We start from the raw sequence: 19,921 nt of genomic DNA on the forward strand, positions 1-19,921 counted from the left end.
TTCACAACAAATCATACATTGGCAACGATCTGTAATTTGGAACATTATTTACCAAAACCATTTTATATGTTGTACGAACATATTCACATGCTTTGTAACGCCGCAACCTTTAACATAATTTATTTGATCAATTTAATATTTGGCAATCAGCACATTCTTACCTAAACCAAAGTTTAAACCGTTCATTGTTACTCGAAGTCAAACTTTAGCAAAACATATAACCATAATCGATAAATAGTTTAAAACATAAAACAATAAATAGCAATACGCCACCGACGATATTGCATCCACCGACAAATGTTATGTCGGCTACAGGCCACACACACATGACAAATCTCAGTTATACCATGCAATCGAAGTGTCATTAATACTTGTGTCGGTCGTAGATCGTCAGGGTTTGATATGTTGTAGGAGTTTTGCTTGTAAATTATTAAAACTATTTTCATTAATGGTGGTAAAAAAATTGGCGCTGTATAAATAACTGAAACAGAATAACGTGTTTCTACATAATTTCATGGTTACAAAATACAACTGCACAAGATGTAAAGAAATCAAAATAAATCATTATTAACTATAGCAACAAAATACAAACATCGAACTTTCCAAAAACACATCCCCTTATGGTTGACTATAATCCAATTGATTCATACCAAGATCATATTTTATAAGAGCCAAATTACAAAAGCTTAACCGTTTATTGACACTATAGAGAGAGGAATGATATCAGAAGAAGAGAGTCCATGCATGAGAGATTGCGGATCTGAGATGGGGGTGACGTGCATTATACTACTTCCTCAGTTATGTGATGAGCCGATTGATCTAGCTTCTTGGAAAGGATCCATGAACGACTCCATTCCCACCAGCTTCTTGCTTGCTCTCCTATAGCAGAAACAGATTGGAATCCAGCTGATGCTATCTCCGTTGGTTTGTTTGAGAGATTGAGTGAGAGTGAAGAAAGGCTACGTCGGATGATACCTGCAGGCTTATCATCATCGGTGGTGGTGGAGGAAGTAGGACGCTGAGAAACGGGGAGAGAAACTTGTTTGCGAATCTGGAGAGTTTCCATCATCGAGCTCATTGCTTTTTTTTTTATAGAGAGAGAGAGATGAAGAAGAAGAAATGAAATGTTTTGGAGTAATAGAGAGAAAGTAGTGATCATAGCTCTAACACAACAGGCTGTGTTTTTATTACACTTTTCTCTCTCTCTGTCTGTGTGGGGTCCATTAACTTTTATGCCCAGCCAATTACACCTATAATGTTTGTTTGAAGAGACCCATTGGACTAGGGCCCAATAATTTTAAGGCCCAATAATAAAGTATTACGCGTTTTTTTGTATATTTCTCTTATTATTATTACATTTAATTTAGCTTCGAGTGTGGTCGGATCAGAGAGATCTGAGAGAGCTTCTCACGATGGAGTACCGTAAAATCAAAGACGAGGATGATGATCATGACGTGGCTTCTGATCTCGAGAGTTTAAAGGGAAAACCTCACACCGGTTAGTTTTTTTCTTTCTCCTTCGTATCTCAAAATCTCTGCTTCTTTGCTCATTGGTTGCTTCAATTTGGTTAGTTGCTTCGAGTAACATTGCTCTGGTTGGTGCTGGATCGAACGAAAGAACCAACTGGAAACGAAAGTAAGTTCCTTTATTCGATTTTCTTGTCGGAAAGATACTATCTTTTTGGGGTTGTATTAAGTTAAATTGTGTTTGAGGGGGGGCAGGGGTGTAGTAACATGTGCACTGACCATCCTCACGAGCTCCCAAGCCATACTCATAGTTTGGTCTAAACGAGCTGGCAAGTATGAGTACAGTGTTACCACCGCCAACTTCTTGGTTAGTTAATTTAATTAAGCAATGTGTTGTATGGTACAAGCGAGCTACTTTAGTGAATTGTTTAATCTTTGGACGTCAGGTTGAGACTCTAAAGTGTGCGTTGTCTCTTCTTGCGTTGACAAGAATATGGAAGAACGAAGGTGTTACTGACGATAATAGGTTAAGCACAACGTATGACGAAGTTAAAGTCTTTCCCATTCCTGCTGCTTTGTATCTTTTCAAGAATCTCTTACAGGTTTTGCTTTTTTCTTGGGTTTTTTTTGGCTTTGGTCAATGTTTGTGGCATCTTCTTTCCGTGTTAATCAGTTTTCTGACTACTTGTGGTGTGACTTTTTATGTGGAAGTACTATATTTTTGCATACGTTGACGCGCCAGGCTATCAGATATTGAAGAACCTGAACATCATAAGTACTGGTGTCTTGTACAGGATTATACTCAAGAAAAAGTATGTTGTTTATTCCTCCAAATGGATTTCATAGCTTGTTCTGTTTATTCACTTTGCTTTACTTTCTTCTCTAATAAGGTTGAGCGAGATTCAGTGGGCGGGCTTCATCCTATTGTGTTGTGGATGCACCACTGCTCAGTTGAATTCAAAGTAAATTTGGCTCTCTCGACATTTTCCCCCTTTGATTTTATTTACTGCTATCAGCGTGTGGTTAGTCTCTACTGATTTTTTTTTTCACTACATAGTCTCATATTTGAATGTTAACTTTTGCAGTTCTGATCGTGTACTTCAGACATCTCTTCCCGGCTGGATTATGGCAATTGTAAGTTGTTACCCACCACCTTAACTTGCTACTAAGAGAGTAGTGAAGCTACTACTTCCACGTCCACGCTAATTCATATGATTATTTGCCGTTGTTTCTAGGTTATGGCTCTTTTAAGTGGTTTCGCTGGAGTGTACACAGAGGTGAGCTTATTATGACTTTTATACCCAAAGCTAGCTCTGATTATACTTCCTTTTATTTGTGTAGCATTGATTTAATTTGTTGTTTAAAACAGTAGAATATGACCAGTCCATTTTTATGTCTTGGATTTTTAAAAAGTTTTGCTTTCCATTTTTTTGGCAGGCTATAATAAAAAAGAGGCCATCAAGGAATATAAATGTACAGAACTTCTGGCTATACGTCTTTGGGATGGCTTTCAATGCTGTTGCTATTGTCATCCAAGATTTCGATGCCGTGGCTAATAAGTAAATTCCTAAACTCATCTCCTTATTTTTGTCCACAGTCAGTAACCATTTTCCTCACAAAAATGCTACTTATTTATAGCTGGCTGAACTATTATGCTGTTATCTCGCATCTGCTCTGGTATTAAAGGGGTTGGTTTTTTTTTAATTTTCAGAGGATTCTTCCATGGTTACTCATTTATCACAGTACTCATGATTCTCAACCATGCTCTCAGGTAAAAAAATCTGCTTTTGAGGCCAGATTCTTCTCTTTAACTCTAATCTCAGTTTACATGTAGTTTAACACATTAAAAACATTATTCTCCTGTTTGTTTTGCAGTGGTATTGCTGTGTCAATGGTGATGAAATATGCAGACAATATTGTAAAGGTAATAATAAACTTGCACGCCGGCATAAGTAGTAGTCACTTTTGAAACACGGGGTTTAACCTCTAGCGATATGTATGTAGGTTTATTCGACGTCAGTGGCAATGCTTCTCACCGCGGTTGTCTCTGTATTCCTATTCAATTTTCATCTTTCACTAGCTTTCTTCCTTGGTTCAACGTAAGTTATAACCGCATCTTGCCTCTGCCAATACAAAATCCATTCTCAACCTTTTCACAGAAGAGCTGATGTTTACTGTGTTTGCACTTTGGCAGGGTCGTCTCTGTTTCAGTATATTTGCATTCAGCTGGGAAGCTACGATGATAGGCAAAGAAGGATCTCTAATACTTGAGCTGCCAAAAGAAAAGTCTTGCCATTATTCTAGCACAGAGAGATGAAGCTTTTTTTTGACAATTGTGATATTGTATTTCGTGTAGCCTATAGGGTAAATTCACATTCAATATTTGAAAAAGAGCATAATGTAGCACTCTTGTGCAAATCAGGCATTACCTAAAAGACACTGGTGGAGATTTAAAAAAAAATTATTAAAAAAGTATTATTGTTATTAAACATTGTATGAGGAGTAAATGCTTTCCAAGGTATCACAAATTTAAACTTTGCTTCGACACATGCCTCTATTATTGTACTATAGACCTATTCAATAGTGCTGATTTACTAAGCACGGTAGAGTTTTATTTATCTATTTCACTTCGTTATGTGGCATTGTACAACGTTGTACTATGTTGAGATTTGGGTGTCTTTGGCTATTTAACGATCGCAATGACATGATATGATGTTATTTACTGAGTTTAAGTCTACAACAAGTTATTTTTTTAAGTCACGATCTCAAATCTACAATAATTCTTTTTTAAAATGAAAACTTTCTAAAAATAGTAGGTTATTATTAAAAAAATGCAACCTATTAATGAAAAATTCTGAAGGAATACTCGTCTATCAACAAAAATTCTTGTTATCCTTATTCCTAAGTCACAATCTCAAATCTACAATAGTTCTCTGTAGAAATAAAAACGTCCCAAAAATAGCATCTTTCATAAAAATTATTGAAAAAATGCAACTTATTGATGAAAAATTCTGAAAGAATACTCATCTATCAACAAAATTTGTTGTTATCCTTATTCATAAGTCACAATCCCAAACCTACCAAAGTTCTCTATAAAATAAAAAGTTTCTAAAAATAGGAGGTTTTTCATAAATTATTTAAAAAATGCAACCTATCGAAGAAAAATTATGAAAAAATACTCATCAATTAACAAAATATCTTATTATACTAATTTCTAAGTCACAATCCAAAATCTACAATAGTTCTCTATAAAAATTAAAACTATCCAAAAATATCAGGTTCTTACAAAAGTATTTTAAAAATGCAACCTATTGATGAAAAAATCTGAAAGAATACTCATCTATAAACAAAAATTCTTGTTATCCTTATTTGTAAGTCACAATCTCAAATCAACAATAGTTCTCTATAAAAAAAACTTTTCAAAAATAGCAGGTTCTTTAAAAATTATTTAAAAAAATCAACTTATTGATGAAATTTTTTGAAAAAGTACTCATCTATCAACAAAAATTCTAGTTATCCTAATATCTAAGTCAAAATCCAAAATATACAATAGTTCTCTATAGAAATAAAAACTTCCCAAAAATAGCAGCTTTCGTAAAAATTATTAAAAAAATGCAACCTATTGATGAAAAATTCTGAAAGAATACACAGCTATCAACAAAAGTTCTTGTTATCCTTATTCCTAAGTCACAAGCCCAAATCTACAATAGTTCTCTATAAAATGAAAACTTTCCAAAAATAAGAGGTTTTTCAAAAATTATTTAACAAATGCAAACTATCGATAAAAAATTATGAAAGAATATTCATCTATTAACAAAAATTCTTATTATACTAATTTCTAAGTCACAATCCAAAATCTACTATAATTCTCAATAAAATTAAATCTATCCAAAAATTGCAGGTTTTTAAAAAAATATTTTAAAAAATGCAGCCTATTGATGAAAAATTCGGAAAGTGTACTCATCTATCAACAAAAATTCTAGTTTTCCTAATTTCTAAGTCAAAATCTAAAATATACAATAGTTATCTATAGAAATAAAAAATTCTCAAAAATAGCAGATTTCGTAAAAATATTTTAAAAATGCAACCTATTGATGAAAAATTCTGAAAGAATACTCATCTATAAAAAAAAATTCTTGTTATCCTTATTTCTAAGTCACAATCTCAAATCTACAATAGTTCTCTATAACAAAAACATTCCAAAACTAGCAGAATCTATAAAAATTATTTTTAAAATGCAACTTATTGATGAAAAATTCTAAAAGAGTACTCATCAATCAACAAAAATTCTAGTTATCATAATTTTTAAGTCACAATCCAAAATATACAATAGTTCTCTATAGAAATAAAAACATCCCAAAAATATCAGCTTTATAAAACAAATATTAAAAAAATGCAACCTATTGATGAAAAATTCTAAAAGAATACTCATCAATCAACAAAAATTCTAGTTATCATAATTTCTAAGTCACAATCCAAAATATACAACAGTTCTCTATAGAAATAAAAACATCCCAAAAATAGCAGTTTTCGAAAAAATTATTAAAAAAATGCAACCTATTGATGAAAAATTCTGAAATAATACTCATCTATTAACAAAAATTCTTATTATACTAATTTCTAAGTCACAACCCAAAATCTACAATAATTCTCAATAAAACGAAATCTATCCAAAAATTGCAGGTTATTTAAAAAATATTTTAAAAATGCAATCTATTGATGAAAAATTCTGAAAGTGTACTCATCTACAAAAATTCTAGTTTTCCTACTTTCCAAGTCAAAATCTAAAATATACAATAGTTCTCTCTAGAAATAAAAACTTCTCAAATATAGCTGTTTTCGTAAAAATTATTGAAAAAATGCAACCTATTGATGAAAAAATCTGAAAGAATACTCGTCAATCATAAAAAAAATCTTGTTATCCATATTCCTAAATCATAATCCCAAATCTACAATAGCTTTCTACAGAAATAAAAATTTCTCAAAAATAGCAGCTTTCTTAAAAATTATTGAAAATGTAACATATTGATGAAAAAATCTGAAAGAATACTCATCTATCAACAAAAATTCTTGTTATCCTTATTACTAAGTCATAATCCCAAATCTACAATAGTTTTCTATAAAATGATAACATTCCAAAAATATGAGGTTTTTCAAAAATTATTTAAAAAATGCAACATATCGATGAAAAATTGTGAAAGAATACTCATCTATTAACAAAAATTCTTCTTATCCTAATTTCTATGTCACAATCCAAAATCTACAATAGTTCTCTATAAATATGAAAACTATCCAAAAATAGCAGGTTTTTTTCAAAATTATTTAAAAAATACATCATATTGATAAAAAATTCTGAAAGAGTACTCATCTATCAAAAAAATTCTAGTTATCCTAATTCCTAAGTCACAATCCAAAATATACAATAGTTCTCTATAGAAATAAAAACTTTCCAAAAATAGCATCTTTCGTAAAAATTATTGAAAAATGCAACTATTGATGAAATTTTTTGAAAGAATACTCATCTTTCAACAAAAACTCTTGTTATCTATTCCTAAGTCACAATCTCAAATCTACAATAGTTCTCTAGAAAAAAATGTTTTTCCAAAAATAAGAGGTTTTCAATAATTATTTAAAAAATGCAAGCTATCGATGAAAAAATATGAAAGAATACTCATCTATTAACAAAAATTCTTGTTATACTAATTTTTAAGTCACAATTCTAAATCTACAATAGTTTTCTATAAAAATAAAACTATCCAAAAATATCAGGTTCTTAAAATATTATTTTAAAAATGCAACCTATCGATAAAAGTTTTTGAAAGAATACTCATCTATTAAAAAAAATATTTTTTATACTAATTTGTAAGTAACAATCCTAAATCTTCAATAGCTCTCTATAAAAATGAAATATATCTGAAAATAACAGGTTTTTAAAAAATTATTTTGAAAATGCAACCTATTGATGAAAATTAATGAAAAAATATTCATCTATTAATAAAAATTCTTGTTATACTAAATTCTAAGACATAAACCAAAATCTATAATAATTCTCTATAAAAATGAAAACTATAAAAAAACTGTAGGTTTTTAAAGAAATATTTTAAAATTCAACCTATAGGTGAAAAATTCTATCAACAAAATTTTTTGTAATCCTTATTCCTAAGCCACAATCTCAAATCTACAATAGTTTTCTATAGAAATAAAATTTCCCAAAAATAACAGCCTTCGTAAAAATTATTGAAAAAATGCAACCTATAGATGAAAAATTCTGAAAGAATACTCATCTATCAACAGAAATTCTTGTTATCCTTATTCCTAAGCCACAATCCGAAATCTACAATAGTTCTATAAAAAATGGAAAGTTTCCAAAAATAGGAGGTTTTTCAAAAATTATTTTAAAAATGCAACATATCGATGAAAAAATATGAAAGAATACTCATCTATTAACAAATATTCTTGTTATACTAATTTCTTTATCACAATCCAAAATCTAAAATAGTTCTCTATAAAAATGAAAACTATCCAAAAATAGCATGTTTTTTCAAAATTAGTTTAAAAATGCAACCTATTGATGAAAAATTCTGAAAGAATACTCATCTAATAACAAAAATTCTTGATATACTAATTTCTAAGTCACAATCCAAAATCTACACTAGTTCTCTTTAAAAATGAAACCTATCCAAAAATACTAGGTTTTAAAAAAAATATTTTAAAAATGCAACTTATTGATGAAAATTTTCGGAAGAGTACTCATCTATCAACAAAAATTCTAGTTAACCTAATTCCTAAGTCACAATCCAAAACATATAATAGTTATCTATAGAAATAAAAACTTCCTAAAAATAGCAGCTTTCATAAAAATTATTTAAAAAATGCAACCTATTGATGAAAAATTCTTAAATAATACTCATCTATAAACAAAAATTCTTGTTATCTTTATTTCTAAGTCACAATCCCAAATTTACAATAGTTCTCTGTAAAATCAAAACTTTCCAAAAATAGGAGGCTTTTCAAAATTTATTTAAAAAATGCAACCTATCGATGAAAAATTATGAAAGAATACTCTTCTATTACAAAAATTCTTGTTATAGTAATTTCTAAGTCACAATCCAAAACCTACAATATTTCTCTATAAAAATGAAAATTATCCAAAAATAACAGATTTTTTCAAAATTATTTTATAAATGCAACCTTTTGTTGAAAAAATCTGAAAGAATATTAATCTAATAACAAAAACTCTTGATATACTAATTTCTAAGTCACAATCCAAAATCTACAATAGGTCTCTTTAAAAATGAAAACTATCTAAAAATAGTAGGTTTTAAAAAAATTATTTTAAAAATGCAACCTATTGATTAAAAATTCTGAAAGAATACTCATCTATAAACAAAAATTCTTATTATCTTTATTTCCAAGTCACAGTCCCAAATCTACAATAGTTCTCTATTAAAATGAAAATTTTCCAAAAATAGTAAGTTCTTACAAAAGCATTTTAAAAATACAACAAATTGATGAAATATTCTGAAAGAATACTCATCTATAAAAAAAAATCTTGTTATCCTTGTTGATAGATGTGTATTCTTTTAGAATTTTTGATCAATAGGATGTAACTTTTATATAATTTTCTAAAAGCTGCTATTTAAGGAAAGTTTTCATTTTTATAGTGAAATATTGAAGATTTAGGATTTTGATTTAGAAATTGGGATAAGTAGAGTTTTTCTTGTTAGATGTGTATTCTTTTATAATTTTTGATCAATAGGATGTAATTTTTAAATAATTTTCTATAAGCTGCTATTTAAGGAAATTTTTCATTTTTATAGAAAAATATTGTAGATTTGGGATTGTGATTTAGAAATTGGGATTAAAAATAGTTTTTGTTGTTAGATGTGTATTCTTTTAGATATTTTGATCAATAGGATGTATTTTTTAAAATATTTTCTAAAAGCTACTATTTAAGGAAAATTTTCATTTTTATACAGAAATATTGTAGATTTGGGATTATGATTTAGAAATTAGGATAAAAAGAGTTTTTGTTGTTAGATATGTATTCTTTTGTTAGAAATTTGGGATTATAGTTTTTCTTGTTAGATATGTATTGTTTTACAATTTTTGATCAATAGGATGTATTTTTTAAATAATTTTCTAAAACCTGCTATTAAAGGAAACTTTTCATTTTTATAGACAATTATTGAAGATTTAAGATTGTGATTTAGAAATTTGGATAAATATAGTTTTTCTTGTTAGATATGTATTCTTTTAGAATTTTTAATCAATTTGTTGTATTTTTTAAATATTTTTTTTCAAAAACCTGGTATTTTAGGAAAGTTATCATTTTTTATAGAGAAATATTGTAGATTTGGGATTGTGATTTAGAAATTAGGATAAAAAAGTTTTTGTTGAAAGATGAGTATTCTTTTAGAATTTTTGATCAATAGGATATATTTTTAAAATAATTTTCTAAAAGCTGCTATTTAAAAAAAAAATCATTTTGATAGAGAGATATTGTAGATTTGGGATTGTGATTTATAAATTAGGATAAATTTTTTTATTATTATTAGATGTGTATTCTTTTAGATTTTTTTGATCAATAGGATATATTTTTAAATAATTTTCTACAACCTGATATTTAAGGAAACTTTTCATTTTTATAGAGAATTATTGAAGATTTAGGATTGTTATTTAGAAAATGAGATAAAAAGAGTTTTTGTTATTACATGTGTATTCTTTTAGAACTTTTGATTAATAGGATGTATTTTTTAAATAATTTTTTTAAAGCTACTATTTAAGGAAACTTTTCATTTTTATAAAGAAATATTGTAGATTTAGATTGTGATTTAGAAAATGAGATAAAAAGAGTTTTTGTTGTTAGATTTGTATTCTTTTAGAACTTTTGATCGATATAATGTATTTTTTAAATAATTTTCTAAAGGCTACTATTTAAGAAAAGTTTTCATTTTAATAGAGCAACTAGATTTTGACCCGCGCTTTCAAAGCGCGGGTTTATTTTTGATTTTTTTTCAATTGACAAATATTTAGTAAATGTCACATTTTCATATATTTGTGTTTTATTTTATAAAAGACTTAAAATTTTTATCTTTATTTATCGTATTTCATTTTAAATGACTATTTATGTTAAAAAAATTAAACTTTATTTTTTTAATGAATTAAGTTGGTATAACTCTGATAAATTAATTTTATTATGGGGTTAATATTTTAATTAAAAAATTATATACTTTTAAAAAAGATTTATACTTTTCAATAAAAAAATTCAATTATTTTTATGAATGCTTAAATTATATTAAGAAAAAAAAATAATAATAATTAAGAATAGTTGAAAAAAAATTATTTGAACTTGGACTCAATGGTCCAAAGGAAAAAAAATGTGAGAATTGAATCTGATTTTTTAATAGGTCCAAATGGGCCAAAGAGAGATTTGATTTGGGCTGGATCCAAAAATAATGACTCAATATAGATTTGTTATTAATATTACTTAATTGCCCTTAATGAAACATGCAATGTTAGTGAAGGAAACATGCCCCTAAGGTAATTATGACAATAGGATCCTGCTTTAATAGTATAGATATTGTAGATTTGGACTCGTGATTTAGAAATTAGGATAACAAGAATTTTTGTTGAAAGATAAGTATTCTTTTAAATTTTTTGATTAATATGTTGTATATTTTAAATTATTTTTTCCACAAAGCCTGCTATTTTAGGAAAGTTTTCTTTTTATACCAAAATATACAATAGTTCTCTATAGAAATAAAAACTTTCCAAAATAGCAGGTTTCCTAAAAATTATTGAAAAAAATACAATCTATTAATGAAAAATTCTAAAAGAATACTCATCTATCAACAAAAATTCTTGTTATCCTTATTCCCAATTCACAATCCCAAATCTACAATAGTTCTTTATAAAATGAAAACTTTCCAAAAATAGGTGGCTTTTCAAAAAGTATTTAAAAAATGCAAACTATCGATGAAAAATTCTGAAAGAATACTCATTTAATAACAAAAATTCTTGATATACTAATTTCTAGGTCACAATCCAAAATCAACAATGGTTCTCTTTAAAATTGAAAACTATCCAAAAATAGTAGGTTTTTTAAAAAGTATTTTAAAATGCATATTATTGATGAAAATTTGTGAAAGAATACGCATCTATAAAAAAAAATTCTTGTTATCTTTATCTCTAAGTCACAATCTCAAATCTACAATAATTTTCCATTAAAATGAAAACTTTCCAAAAGTAGCAAGTTCTTACAAAATTATTTTAAAATTGCAATATATTGAAGGAAAATTCTGAAAGACTACTCATCTATAAAAAAAAAATTCTTGTTATCTTTATTTCTAAGTCACAATCCTAAATCTACAATAGTTCTCTATTAAAAAAAAACATTCCAAAAATAGCATATTCTTAAAAAATTATTTAAGAAATGCAACCTATTGATGAAAAATTCTGAAAGAGTACTCATCTATCAACACAAAATCTAGTTATCCTAATTTCTAAGTCACATTCCAAAATATACAATAGTTCTCTATAGAAATAAAAACTTCCAAAAAATTGCAGTTTTCGTAAAAATTATTGAAAAAATGCAACCTATTGATGAAAAATACTGAAAGAATACTCATCTATCAACAAAAATTCTTGTTATCCTTATTACTAAGTCACAATCTCAAATCTACAATAGTTCTCTATAAAATGAAAACTTTCCAAAAATAGGAGGTTTTCCAAAAATTATTTTAAAAATGCAACCTATCGATGAAAACTTATGAAAGAGAACTCGTCTATTAACAAAAATTCTTGTTATACTAATTTCTAAGTCGCAATCCAAAACCTACAATATTTCTCTATAAAAAATGAAAACTATACAAAAATAGGAGGTTTTTTAAAATTATTTTAAAAATGCAACCTATTGAAGAAAAATTCTGAAAGAATACTCATCTAATAAGAAAAATTCTTGATATATTAATTTCTAAGTCGCAATCCAAAATCTACAATAGTTCTTTTTAAAAATGAAAACTATAAAAAAATAGTAGGTTTTTAAAAAAGTATTTCAAAAATGCAACCTAAGTTGAAATTTTTTGAAAGAATACTCATCTAATAACAAAAATTCTTGATATACTAATTTATAAGTCACAATCCAAAATATACAATTGTTCTTTTTAAAGATGAAAAATATCCAAAAATGGCAGGTTCTTACAAAATTATTTAAAAAATGCAACCTATGGATGAAAAATTCTGAGAGAATACTCATCTATCATAAAAAATTCTTGTTATCTTTATTCATAAGTCACAATCCCAAATCTACAACAGTTCTCTATAGAAATAAAAACTTCTCAAAAATAGCAGCTTTCTTAAAAATTATTGAAAAAATGCAACTTGTTGATGAAAAATTCTGAAAAAATACTCATCTATTAACAAAAATTCTTGTTATCTTTATTACTAAGTCACAAACTCAAATCTACAATAGTTCTTTATAGAAATAAAAACTTCTCAAAAATAGCAGCTTTCTTAAAAATTATTTAAAAAAATGCAACTTATTGATGAAAAATTTTGAAAGAATACTCTTCTATCAACAAAAATTCTTGTTATCCTTATTACTAAGTCAAAATCTCAAATCTACAATAGTTCTCTATAAAATGAAAACTTTCCAAAAATAGGAGGTATTTCAAAAATTATTTAAAAATGAAACATATAGATGAAAAATTGTGAAAGAATACTCATCTACTAACAAAAATTCTTGTTATACTAATTTCAAAGTCACAATCCAAAATCTGCAATAGTTTTCTATAAATATGAAAACAATCCAAAAATAGCAGTTTTTCAAAATTATTTTAAAAATGCAACCTATCCATGAAAAGTTATGAAAGACTACTCATCTATAAACAAAAATTCTTGTTATCTTTATATCTAAATCATAGTCCCAAATCTAGGCCTGAGACGGATCGGATATCCGGACAATTTTAAGGTATCCGGATCCGGGGTTCTCGGATATCCGGGTGTCGGATATCCTTCTAAAAATTATAATATCCGGCAGATATCCGGATCCGGATTTGGATCCTTAAAATATATATAAAATAATATTAAAATATAAAAAATATGAAAAATAATTTAAAAAATAAAAATAATATATAATGTTTTTAATTATTTCTATGTATAATATTACAAAATTTACATAAAATTTATATATACTATTATAAAAATAAAAATATATTAAATAAATTAATTTATATATATAGATATTACTATTTTTAAAATATTTATCAATAAAACTTACGGATCCGAATATCCGGACTAAAAAATTAAGGTATCCGGATCCGGATCCGGCTTTGACGGATCCAACATTTTACTATCCGGATCCGGATTCGGCCCCTCCGGATATCCGGATTTTCGGATCGGATCCGGATCGAATCTCGGATCGAATCCGGATCTCGGATAAAAGTCTCAGGCCTACCCAAATCTACAATAGTTCTCTATTAAAATAAAAACTTTCCAAAAATCGCAAGTTCTTACAAAAGTATTTTAAAAATGCAATCTATTGATGAAAAATTCTGAAAGAATGCTCATCTATAAAAAAAAATATTGTTATCCTTATTTCTAAGTCACAATCCAAAATATACAATAGTTCTCTATAGAATTAAAAACTTCCCAAAAATAGTAGTTTTCATAAAAATTATTGAAAAAATGCAATCTATTGATGAAACATTCTGAAAGAATACTCCTCTATCAACAAAAATTCTTGTTATCCTTATTCCTAAGTCACAATCCCAAATCTACAATAGTTCTCTATAAAATGAAAAGTTTTCAAAAATAGGAGGCTTTTCAAAAAGTATTTAAAAAATGCAACCTATCGATGAAAAATTATGAAAGAATACTCATCTATTAACAAAAATTCTTGTTATACTAATTTCTAAGTCACAATCCTAAATCTACAATAGTTCACTATAAAAATGAAAACTATCCAAAAATAGCAGGTTTTTTAAAAATTATTTTAAAAATGCAACCTTTTGATAAAAATTCTGAAAGAATACTCATTTAATAAAAAAAATTCTTGATATACTAATTTCTAAGTCACAATCCCAAATCTACAATAGTTCTCTATAAAAAAAACATTCCAAAAATAGTAGGTTCTTAAAAAATTATTTAAGAAATGCAACCTATTGACCAAAAACTCTGAAAGAGTACTCATCTATCAACACAAAATCTAGTTATCCTAATTTCTAAGTCACAATCCAAAATATACAATAGTTCTCTATAGAAATAAAAACTTCCCTAAAATAGTAGCTTTCGTAAAAACTATTGAAAAAATGCAACCTATTGATGAAAAAATCTGAAAGAATACTCATCTATCAACAAAAATTCTTGTTATCCTTATTCCTAAGTCACAATCCCAAATCTACAATAGTTTTCTATAAATTGAAAACTTTCCAAAAATATGAGGTTTTTCAAAAATTATTTTAAAAATGCAATCTATCGATGAAAACTTATGAAAGAGTACTCATCTATTAACAAAAATTCTTGTTATACTAATTCCTAAGTCACAATCCAAAATCTACAATAGTTCTCTGTAAAAATGAAAACTATCCAAAAATAGCAGGTTTTTCAAAATTATTTTAAAAATGCAACCTTTTGAAGAAGAATTCTGAAAGAATACTCATCTAATAAGAAAAATTCTTGATATATTAATTTCTAAGTCACAATCCAAAATCTACAATTGTTCTCTTTGAAAATGAAAACTATCAAAAAATAGTAGGTTTTTAAAAATTATTTTAAAAATGCAACCTATTGATGAAAAATTCTGAAAGAATACTCATCTATAAACAAATTCTTGTTATCCTTATCTCTAAGTCACAATCCCAAATCTACAATAGTTCTCTATTAAAATAAAAAATTTCCAAAAATAGCAAGTTCTTACAAAAAGATTGAAAAAATGCAACCTATTGATGAAAAATTCTGAAAGAATACTCATCTATAAACAAAAATTCTTGTAATCCTTATTTCTAAGTCACAATCTCAAATCTATAATAGTTCTCTTTAAAATGAAAAGTTTCCAAAAATAGCAGGTTCTTACAAAAGTATTTAAAAAAATGCAACCTATTGATGAAAAATTCTGTAAGAATACTCATCTATCATAAAAAATTATTGTTATCCTTATTCCTAAGTCACAATCCCAAATCTACAATAGTTCTCTATAAAAATAAAAACTTCCCAAAAATAGCAGCTTTCGTAAAAATTATTGAAAAAATGCAACCTATTGATGAAAATTCTGAAAGAATACTCATCAATCAACAAAAATTCTTGTTATCCTTATTCTTATGTCACAATCTCAAATCTACAATAGTTCTCTATAAAATGAAAAGTTTCCATAAATATGAGTTTTTTAAAAATTATTTAAAAATGCAACCTATCGATGAAAAATTATGAAAAAATATTCATCTATTAACAAAAATTATTGTTATCCTTATTAAAAACTGTTATTTTTGGAAAGATATCATTTCTATAGAAAACTATTGTAGATTTGATATGAAATGAAAACTTTCCAAAAATACAGCATAAAACTTCTATTTTTATTCATTTCAAGAAAATGCCATTTATTTGTAATGTTGGTGTCAAAGAGCTCATTATTATTAGCTGGCTGAACTATTATGCTGTTATGTTGCATGTTCTCTGGTATTAAAGGCGTCTATTTTTTCAGGGGATTCTTCCATGGTTACTCGTTTATCACAGTACTCATGATTATTAACCATGCTCTCAGGTAAAAGCCGCTTTTGATCTCAGTTTACATGTAGTTTAACACATTAAAACATTATTCTCATGTTTGTTTTGCAGTGGTATTGCTGTGTCAGTGGTGATGAAATATGCAGACAATATTGTAAAGGTAATAATAAACTTGCACGCCGGCATAAGTAGTAGTCACTTTTGAAACACGGGGTTTAACCTTTAGCGATATGTATGGTAGGTTTATTCGACATCAGTGGCAATGCTTCTCACCGCGGTTGTCTCTGTATTCCTATTCAATTTTCATCTTTCACTAGCTTTCTTCCTTGGTTCAACGTAAGTTATAACCGCATCTTGCCTCTGCCAATACAAAATCCATTCTCAACCTTTTTCACGGAAGAGCTGATGTTTACTGTGTTTGCACTTTGGCAGGGTCGTCTCTGTTTCAGTATATTTGCATTCAGCTGGGAAGCTACGATGATAGGCAAAGAAGGATCTCTAATACTTGAGCTGCCAAAAGAAAAGTCTTGCCATTATTCTAGCACAGAGAGAAAAAGTCTTATTTCTCCTCATCCTTCATGTGGACCATAGTGCTGATTTACTAAGCACGGAAGAGTTTTATTTATCTATTTCACTTCGTTATGTGGCATTGTACAACATTGTATGTTGAGATTTGGGTGTCTTTAGCTATTTAACGATCACAATGACATGATAAAATGTAATATTGGTTGTCACAAATTTACATATAAGTTATCATTATAACTCTAGTTATATAAAATTTTATTTAAAATTTGAAAAACTAAAAAAAATTGAGAAAAAACAATGCAATCTTTGACAAACAAAAAAATGCAATCTTTGACAAACAAAAAAAAAGACTTTTTTTTGTAATATTAATATTGATTAGGAAAACTTAGTGATCATAAGTGTTTAACACAAATAAAACATATCATCTCTAAAGATCATAATGACAGGGTAATATATTCTATTTGTTACCATAAATTTACACATAAGTTTTTATGATCACCCTAGTTATATAAAACAATTCTTAGAAACTTTTAATTTTATGAAAAACACTTTACTTTCTTTAAAAAAAACTTGTTCAAAAAAAAGTATCAAAACAATAAAAAACAAAAGGAATTATTTTTTAAACTGATTAACTAGATTCTGACCCGCCCTTTATATTTTTTTCTTAGAAATTTAATTTTTATATTTTTGTTTTTCTTTGTCATCATATTTGTGTATAAATTTTAATAAAAAAATATTTTATAAAATAATAGCAACTTAGAAGTTGACCCGACATTAGTTTATGTCTGTATGCCCGTTTTTTTGTAATCATATTTGTTTATTCTAGATCTTCACCCGCAGATGTATTTTATAAAATAATAGCAACTTAGAAGTTGACCCGATATACTCTATGTCTGTATGCCTTTTTTTTGTAATCATATTTGTTTATTCTAGATCTTCACCCGCATATATAATGTTGCTTTATAATTTTTTGTTTTTTTTTCTGTAAATATGTAACATTTTTTGTGTATAATATTTTTTAAAAAATATTAGTATTAAAACAGTCCTAATATATTAAAATATTCTTAAAATGATTAAGTATCTAAATTAGCCCATTTAATCGTTTAGAGTATATGTATATATCAAATATAATTGACAATAAAATAAACCAACCTATTTAATATTAAAATTTAATAGGATTATCCATTTAGACTTTTTACATTTATATTGATCTGTTTGTATCTATCTAAACCTATTAAAACTTTTGAATTAATTTTACTTATAAAAGGTGTAGGTGTTAGGATTAGAATCGAGGTTAGGTTATAGGGTGAAAAAATTGATGTCAATTATATTGTTGTCAAACATGTTTAATATGATTACTTATATTGATTGTTGTATGAAACGTAGACTTTTGACTCAAGTTGATCCGAAAATTAGGGGAATCAAATGGAAGTTATAAATAAAACTGGTCGTGGATATATAAAGAGAATAATAACTAATCCTTAAATAAAAAGAATATATGTTGGACACGACCTTTTATCAATTGGACATGTTCCTGATTTAATAGTATTGATAGAAATTTAGTGATCACAAGTGATAAAGCAAATAAACATATTATCTCTAAGGATCTTAATGACATGACATTATATTCTATTTGTTTTCAAATAAAATCTAGTTATATTAAAAAAATTCCTCAAAACCTTGAAAAGTTACTAGTTTTGAAAAAGTTATAATTTCTATTTAAAAAACTTGACAAAAAAAATTCAAAACGAAAAAAACATGGTTCAAATGATAGTGAGAAAGAGCAATTACCAGGACTTAAAGGTTCGTAAGCATTTTGTTTCTGGACTTACACGGAGGTCATGGGAGTGGGATTCTGGAAATTGAAACAGTAAAGAGTATAAGTGAACACAGCTGTAGCATTATATAATGTAACATATACTAAAGTGAAGGCTGAAAACTAAACCCACCTTGCGTGTCGATGTCTTTTCATTGAATCATTTCTGTAACTCTGAGACGAATGGTCAGGGGGCACAAGACTCCCGTTCCATTGATTCAAGAGATGACCTGTGTTGCAGAATTGGATCTGATAAGTAAAATGGCAGCTGAAAGTTTTAATTGTCAGTAAAGACAAAGAGAAGAAAATAATTATACCCTGAAGCAGTCTCTCTATGTGATATAGTTTGAGGGTTTGTGGCAGGCAAGCAATATACAAGCATGGCACCTCCGAGAAATGGAAAGTTGTCACTCTGAGAAGAGACTTTTGCTTTTGTGGTGTACTCGGTGGTAACAGGTCTGAACTTGTAAGCAAACACTTTGCCACGTTTGATGTAAAATCATTAGCTACAGTCTGAGGTTAGCAGCTCGTAAAAATCTTTTTTTCCCCCCCTGTAATAAAGAAAAGAAGACACAAAACAAGATTTAGTTAGGGACTTAAAAATAATAAAGGGTATCAACATGAAATGAAAGAATAAAACTTTGCGTTACAAGGGAGACCTTTATTATAAACAGAAGGAACATGACTCTTTCGCATTTTTGGTTACAGACTCTGGCTGCTGTGAAATTCCAAACTATGTTGTTTCCTAGCAATGATATGCTGGTATGAGACTAGGTGTGATGTGTGCTGGAAAAAAAATAAGCAAGATGAGTTAATTTCTTTCACAATTCTCATCTTTGAAAATGAGTACTCTCTCTGTATACAAAACAAACCAAGTCTGGCACAACAAAGAAACTTTACTTATTATATACACAGATTGCAAAACCATAATGGATGGTAGAAACTATCTCTAAATCAGATGCCCTTTTTTAAAAAAAAAATAACTATCTCTAAATCAGACAATGAGCCGACAAAATATATACACAGATTGCAAAACTATAATGGATGGTAGAAACTATCTCTAAATCAGATGCCCTTTTAAAAAAAAATAACTATCTATAAATCAGACAATGAGCCGACAAAAAAAAATCAGACAATGAATGTCAAGACAAACTAACATAGTGAGCAATCCAGTTTGGTCATAACCCAAAAGAAAAGCAAGTAGTAGTACCTGAAGGAGACGCAAAATGTTGTTTGGTTGACAAGTAGAAGCAACAATCCTGTAATAGATTTTGAACACGAGTGTCTTTCTCCTGATCAAGAATCGCTTTGTGCTCCTTGAGGCTGATGTGTCGACTCCGTTCAAGTGTGGTATCAAACTGCACGGAACCTGAGAGGTATTTATAGATAAATT

The 19,921-nt window shown here is 27.6% G+C and overlaps 1 protein-coding gene and 2 long non-coding RNA genes across 5 annotated transcripts; 1 reads left to right on the forward strand and 2 right to left on the reverse strand.

Moving 5' to 3' along the window:
• Positions 1 to 478: 478 nt before the first annotated feature.
• On the reverse strand, positions 479 to 1,264 carry LOC125590179. The gene is made up of 2 exons (XR_007326380.1): positions 976 to 1,264; positions 479 to 879 (listed from the first exon to the last, which is right to left on the reverse strand). It is a non-coding gene; the product is annotated as an uncharacterized LOC125590179 (long non-coding RNA).
• Positions 1,265 to 1,289: 25 nt separating this feature from the next.
• On the forward strand, positions 1,290 to 16,706 carry LOC111207501 (CMP-sialic acid transporter 4). 3 transcript variants are annotated; one of them, XM_048763384.1, is made up of 13 exons: positions 1,290 to 1,497; positions 1,572 to 1,635; positions 1,713 to 1,833; positions 1,913 to 2,068; positions 2,178 to 2,278; positions 2,357 to 2,428; positions 2,552 to 2,600; positions 2,702 to 2,743; positions 2,904 to 3,025; positions 3,178 to 3,237; positions 3,342 to 3,390; positions 16,429 to 16,523; positions 16,620 to 16,706. In XM_048763384.1, the coding sequence occupies exons 1-13, from the start codon at positions 1,413 to 1,415 to the stop codon at positions 16,666 to 16,668; spliced, it is 1,065 nt and encodes a 354-aa protein (XP_048619341.1). In that variant the 5' UTR covers positions 1,290 to 1,412; the 3' UTR covers positions 16,669 to 16,706. The 3 variants fall into 3 exon arrangements, with proteins under 3 accessions (XP_048619341.1, XP_022561338.1, XP_022561339.1); XM_022705617.2 differs by lacking the exons at positions 16,429 to 16,523; positions 16,620 to 16,706 and adding exons at positions 3,471 to 3,565; positions 3,661 to 3,957; XM_022705618.2 differs by lacking the exons at positions 16,429 to 16,523; positions 16,620 to 16,706 and adding exons at positions 3,471 to 3,565; positions 3,661 to 3,957 and having other exon boundaries at positions 1,722 to 1,833.
• Positions 16,203 to 19,891, reverse strand: LOC111207720. The gene is made up of 5 exons (XR_007326379.1): positions 19,739 to 19,891; positions 19,188 to 19,314; positions 18,846 to 19,079; positions 18,662 to 18,758; positions 16,203 to 18,567 (listed from the first exon to the last, which is right to left on the reverse strand). It is a non-coding gene; the product is annotated as an uncharacterized LOC111207720 (long non-coding RNA).
• Positions 19,892 to 19,921: the final 30 nt, after the last annotated feature.

This window comes from Brassica napus, chromosome C7, assembly GCF_020379485.1.
Source record: "Brassica napus cultivar Da-Ae chromosome C7, Da-Ae, whole genome shotgun sequence".
Taxonomy (NCBI): Eukaryota; Viridiplantae; Streptophyta; class Magnoliopsida; order Brassicales; family Brassicaceae; genus Brassica; species Brassica napus.

What these genes read in the sequence shown, in the direction of transcription:
- LOC111207501 (XM_048763384.1), top strand. Translation starts at nt 1,413, where the DNA reads ATGGAGTACCGTAAAATCAAAGACGAGGATGATGATCATGACGTGGCT. An exon ending in TTCGATGCCGTGGCTAATAA is followed by an intron (nt 3,026 to 3,177) that starts GTAAATTCCTAA and finishes TTTAATTTTCAG; the next exon opens with AGGATTCTTCCATGGTTACT. An exon ending in ATTCTCAACCATGCTCTCAG is followed by an intron (nt 3,238 to 3,341) that starts GTAAAAAAATCT and finishes TTTGTTTTGCAG; the next exon opens with TGGTATTGCTGTGTCAATGG.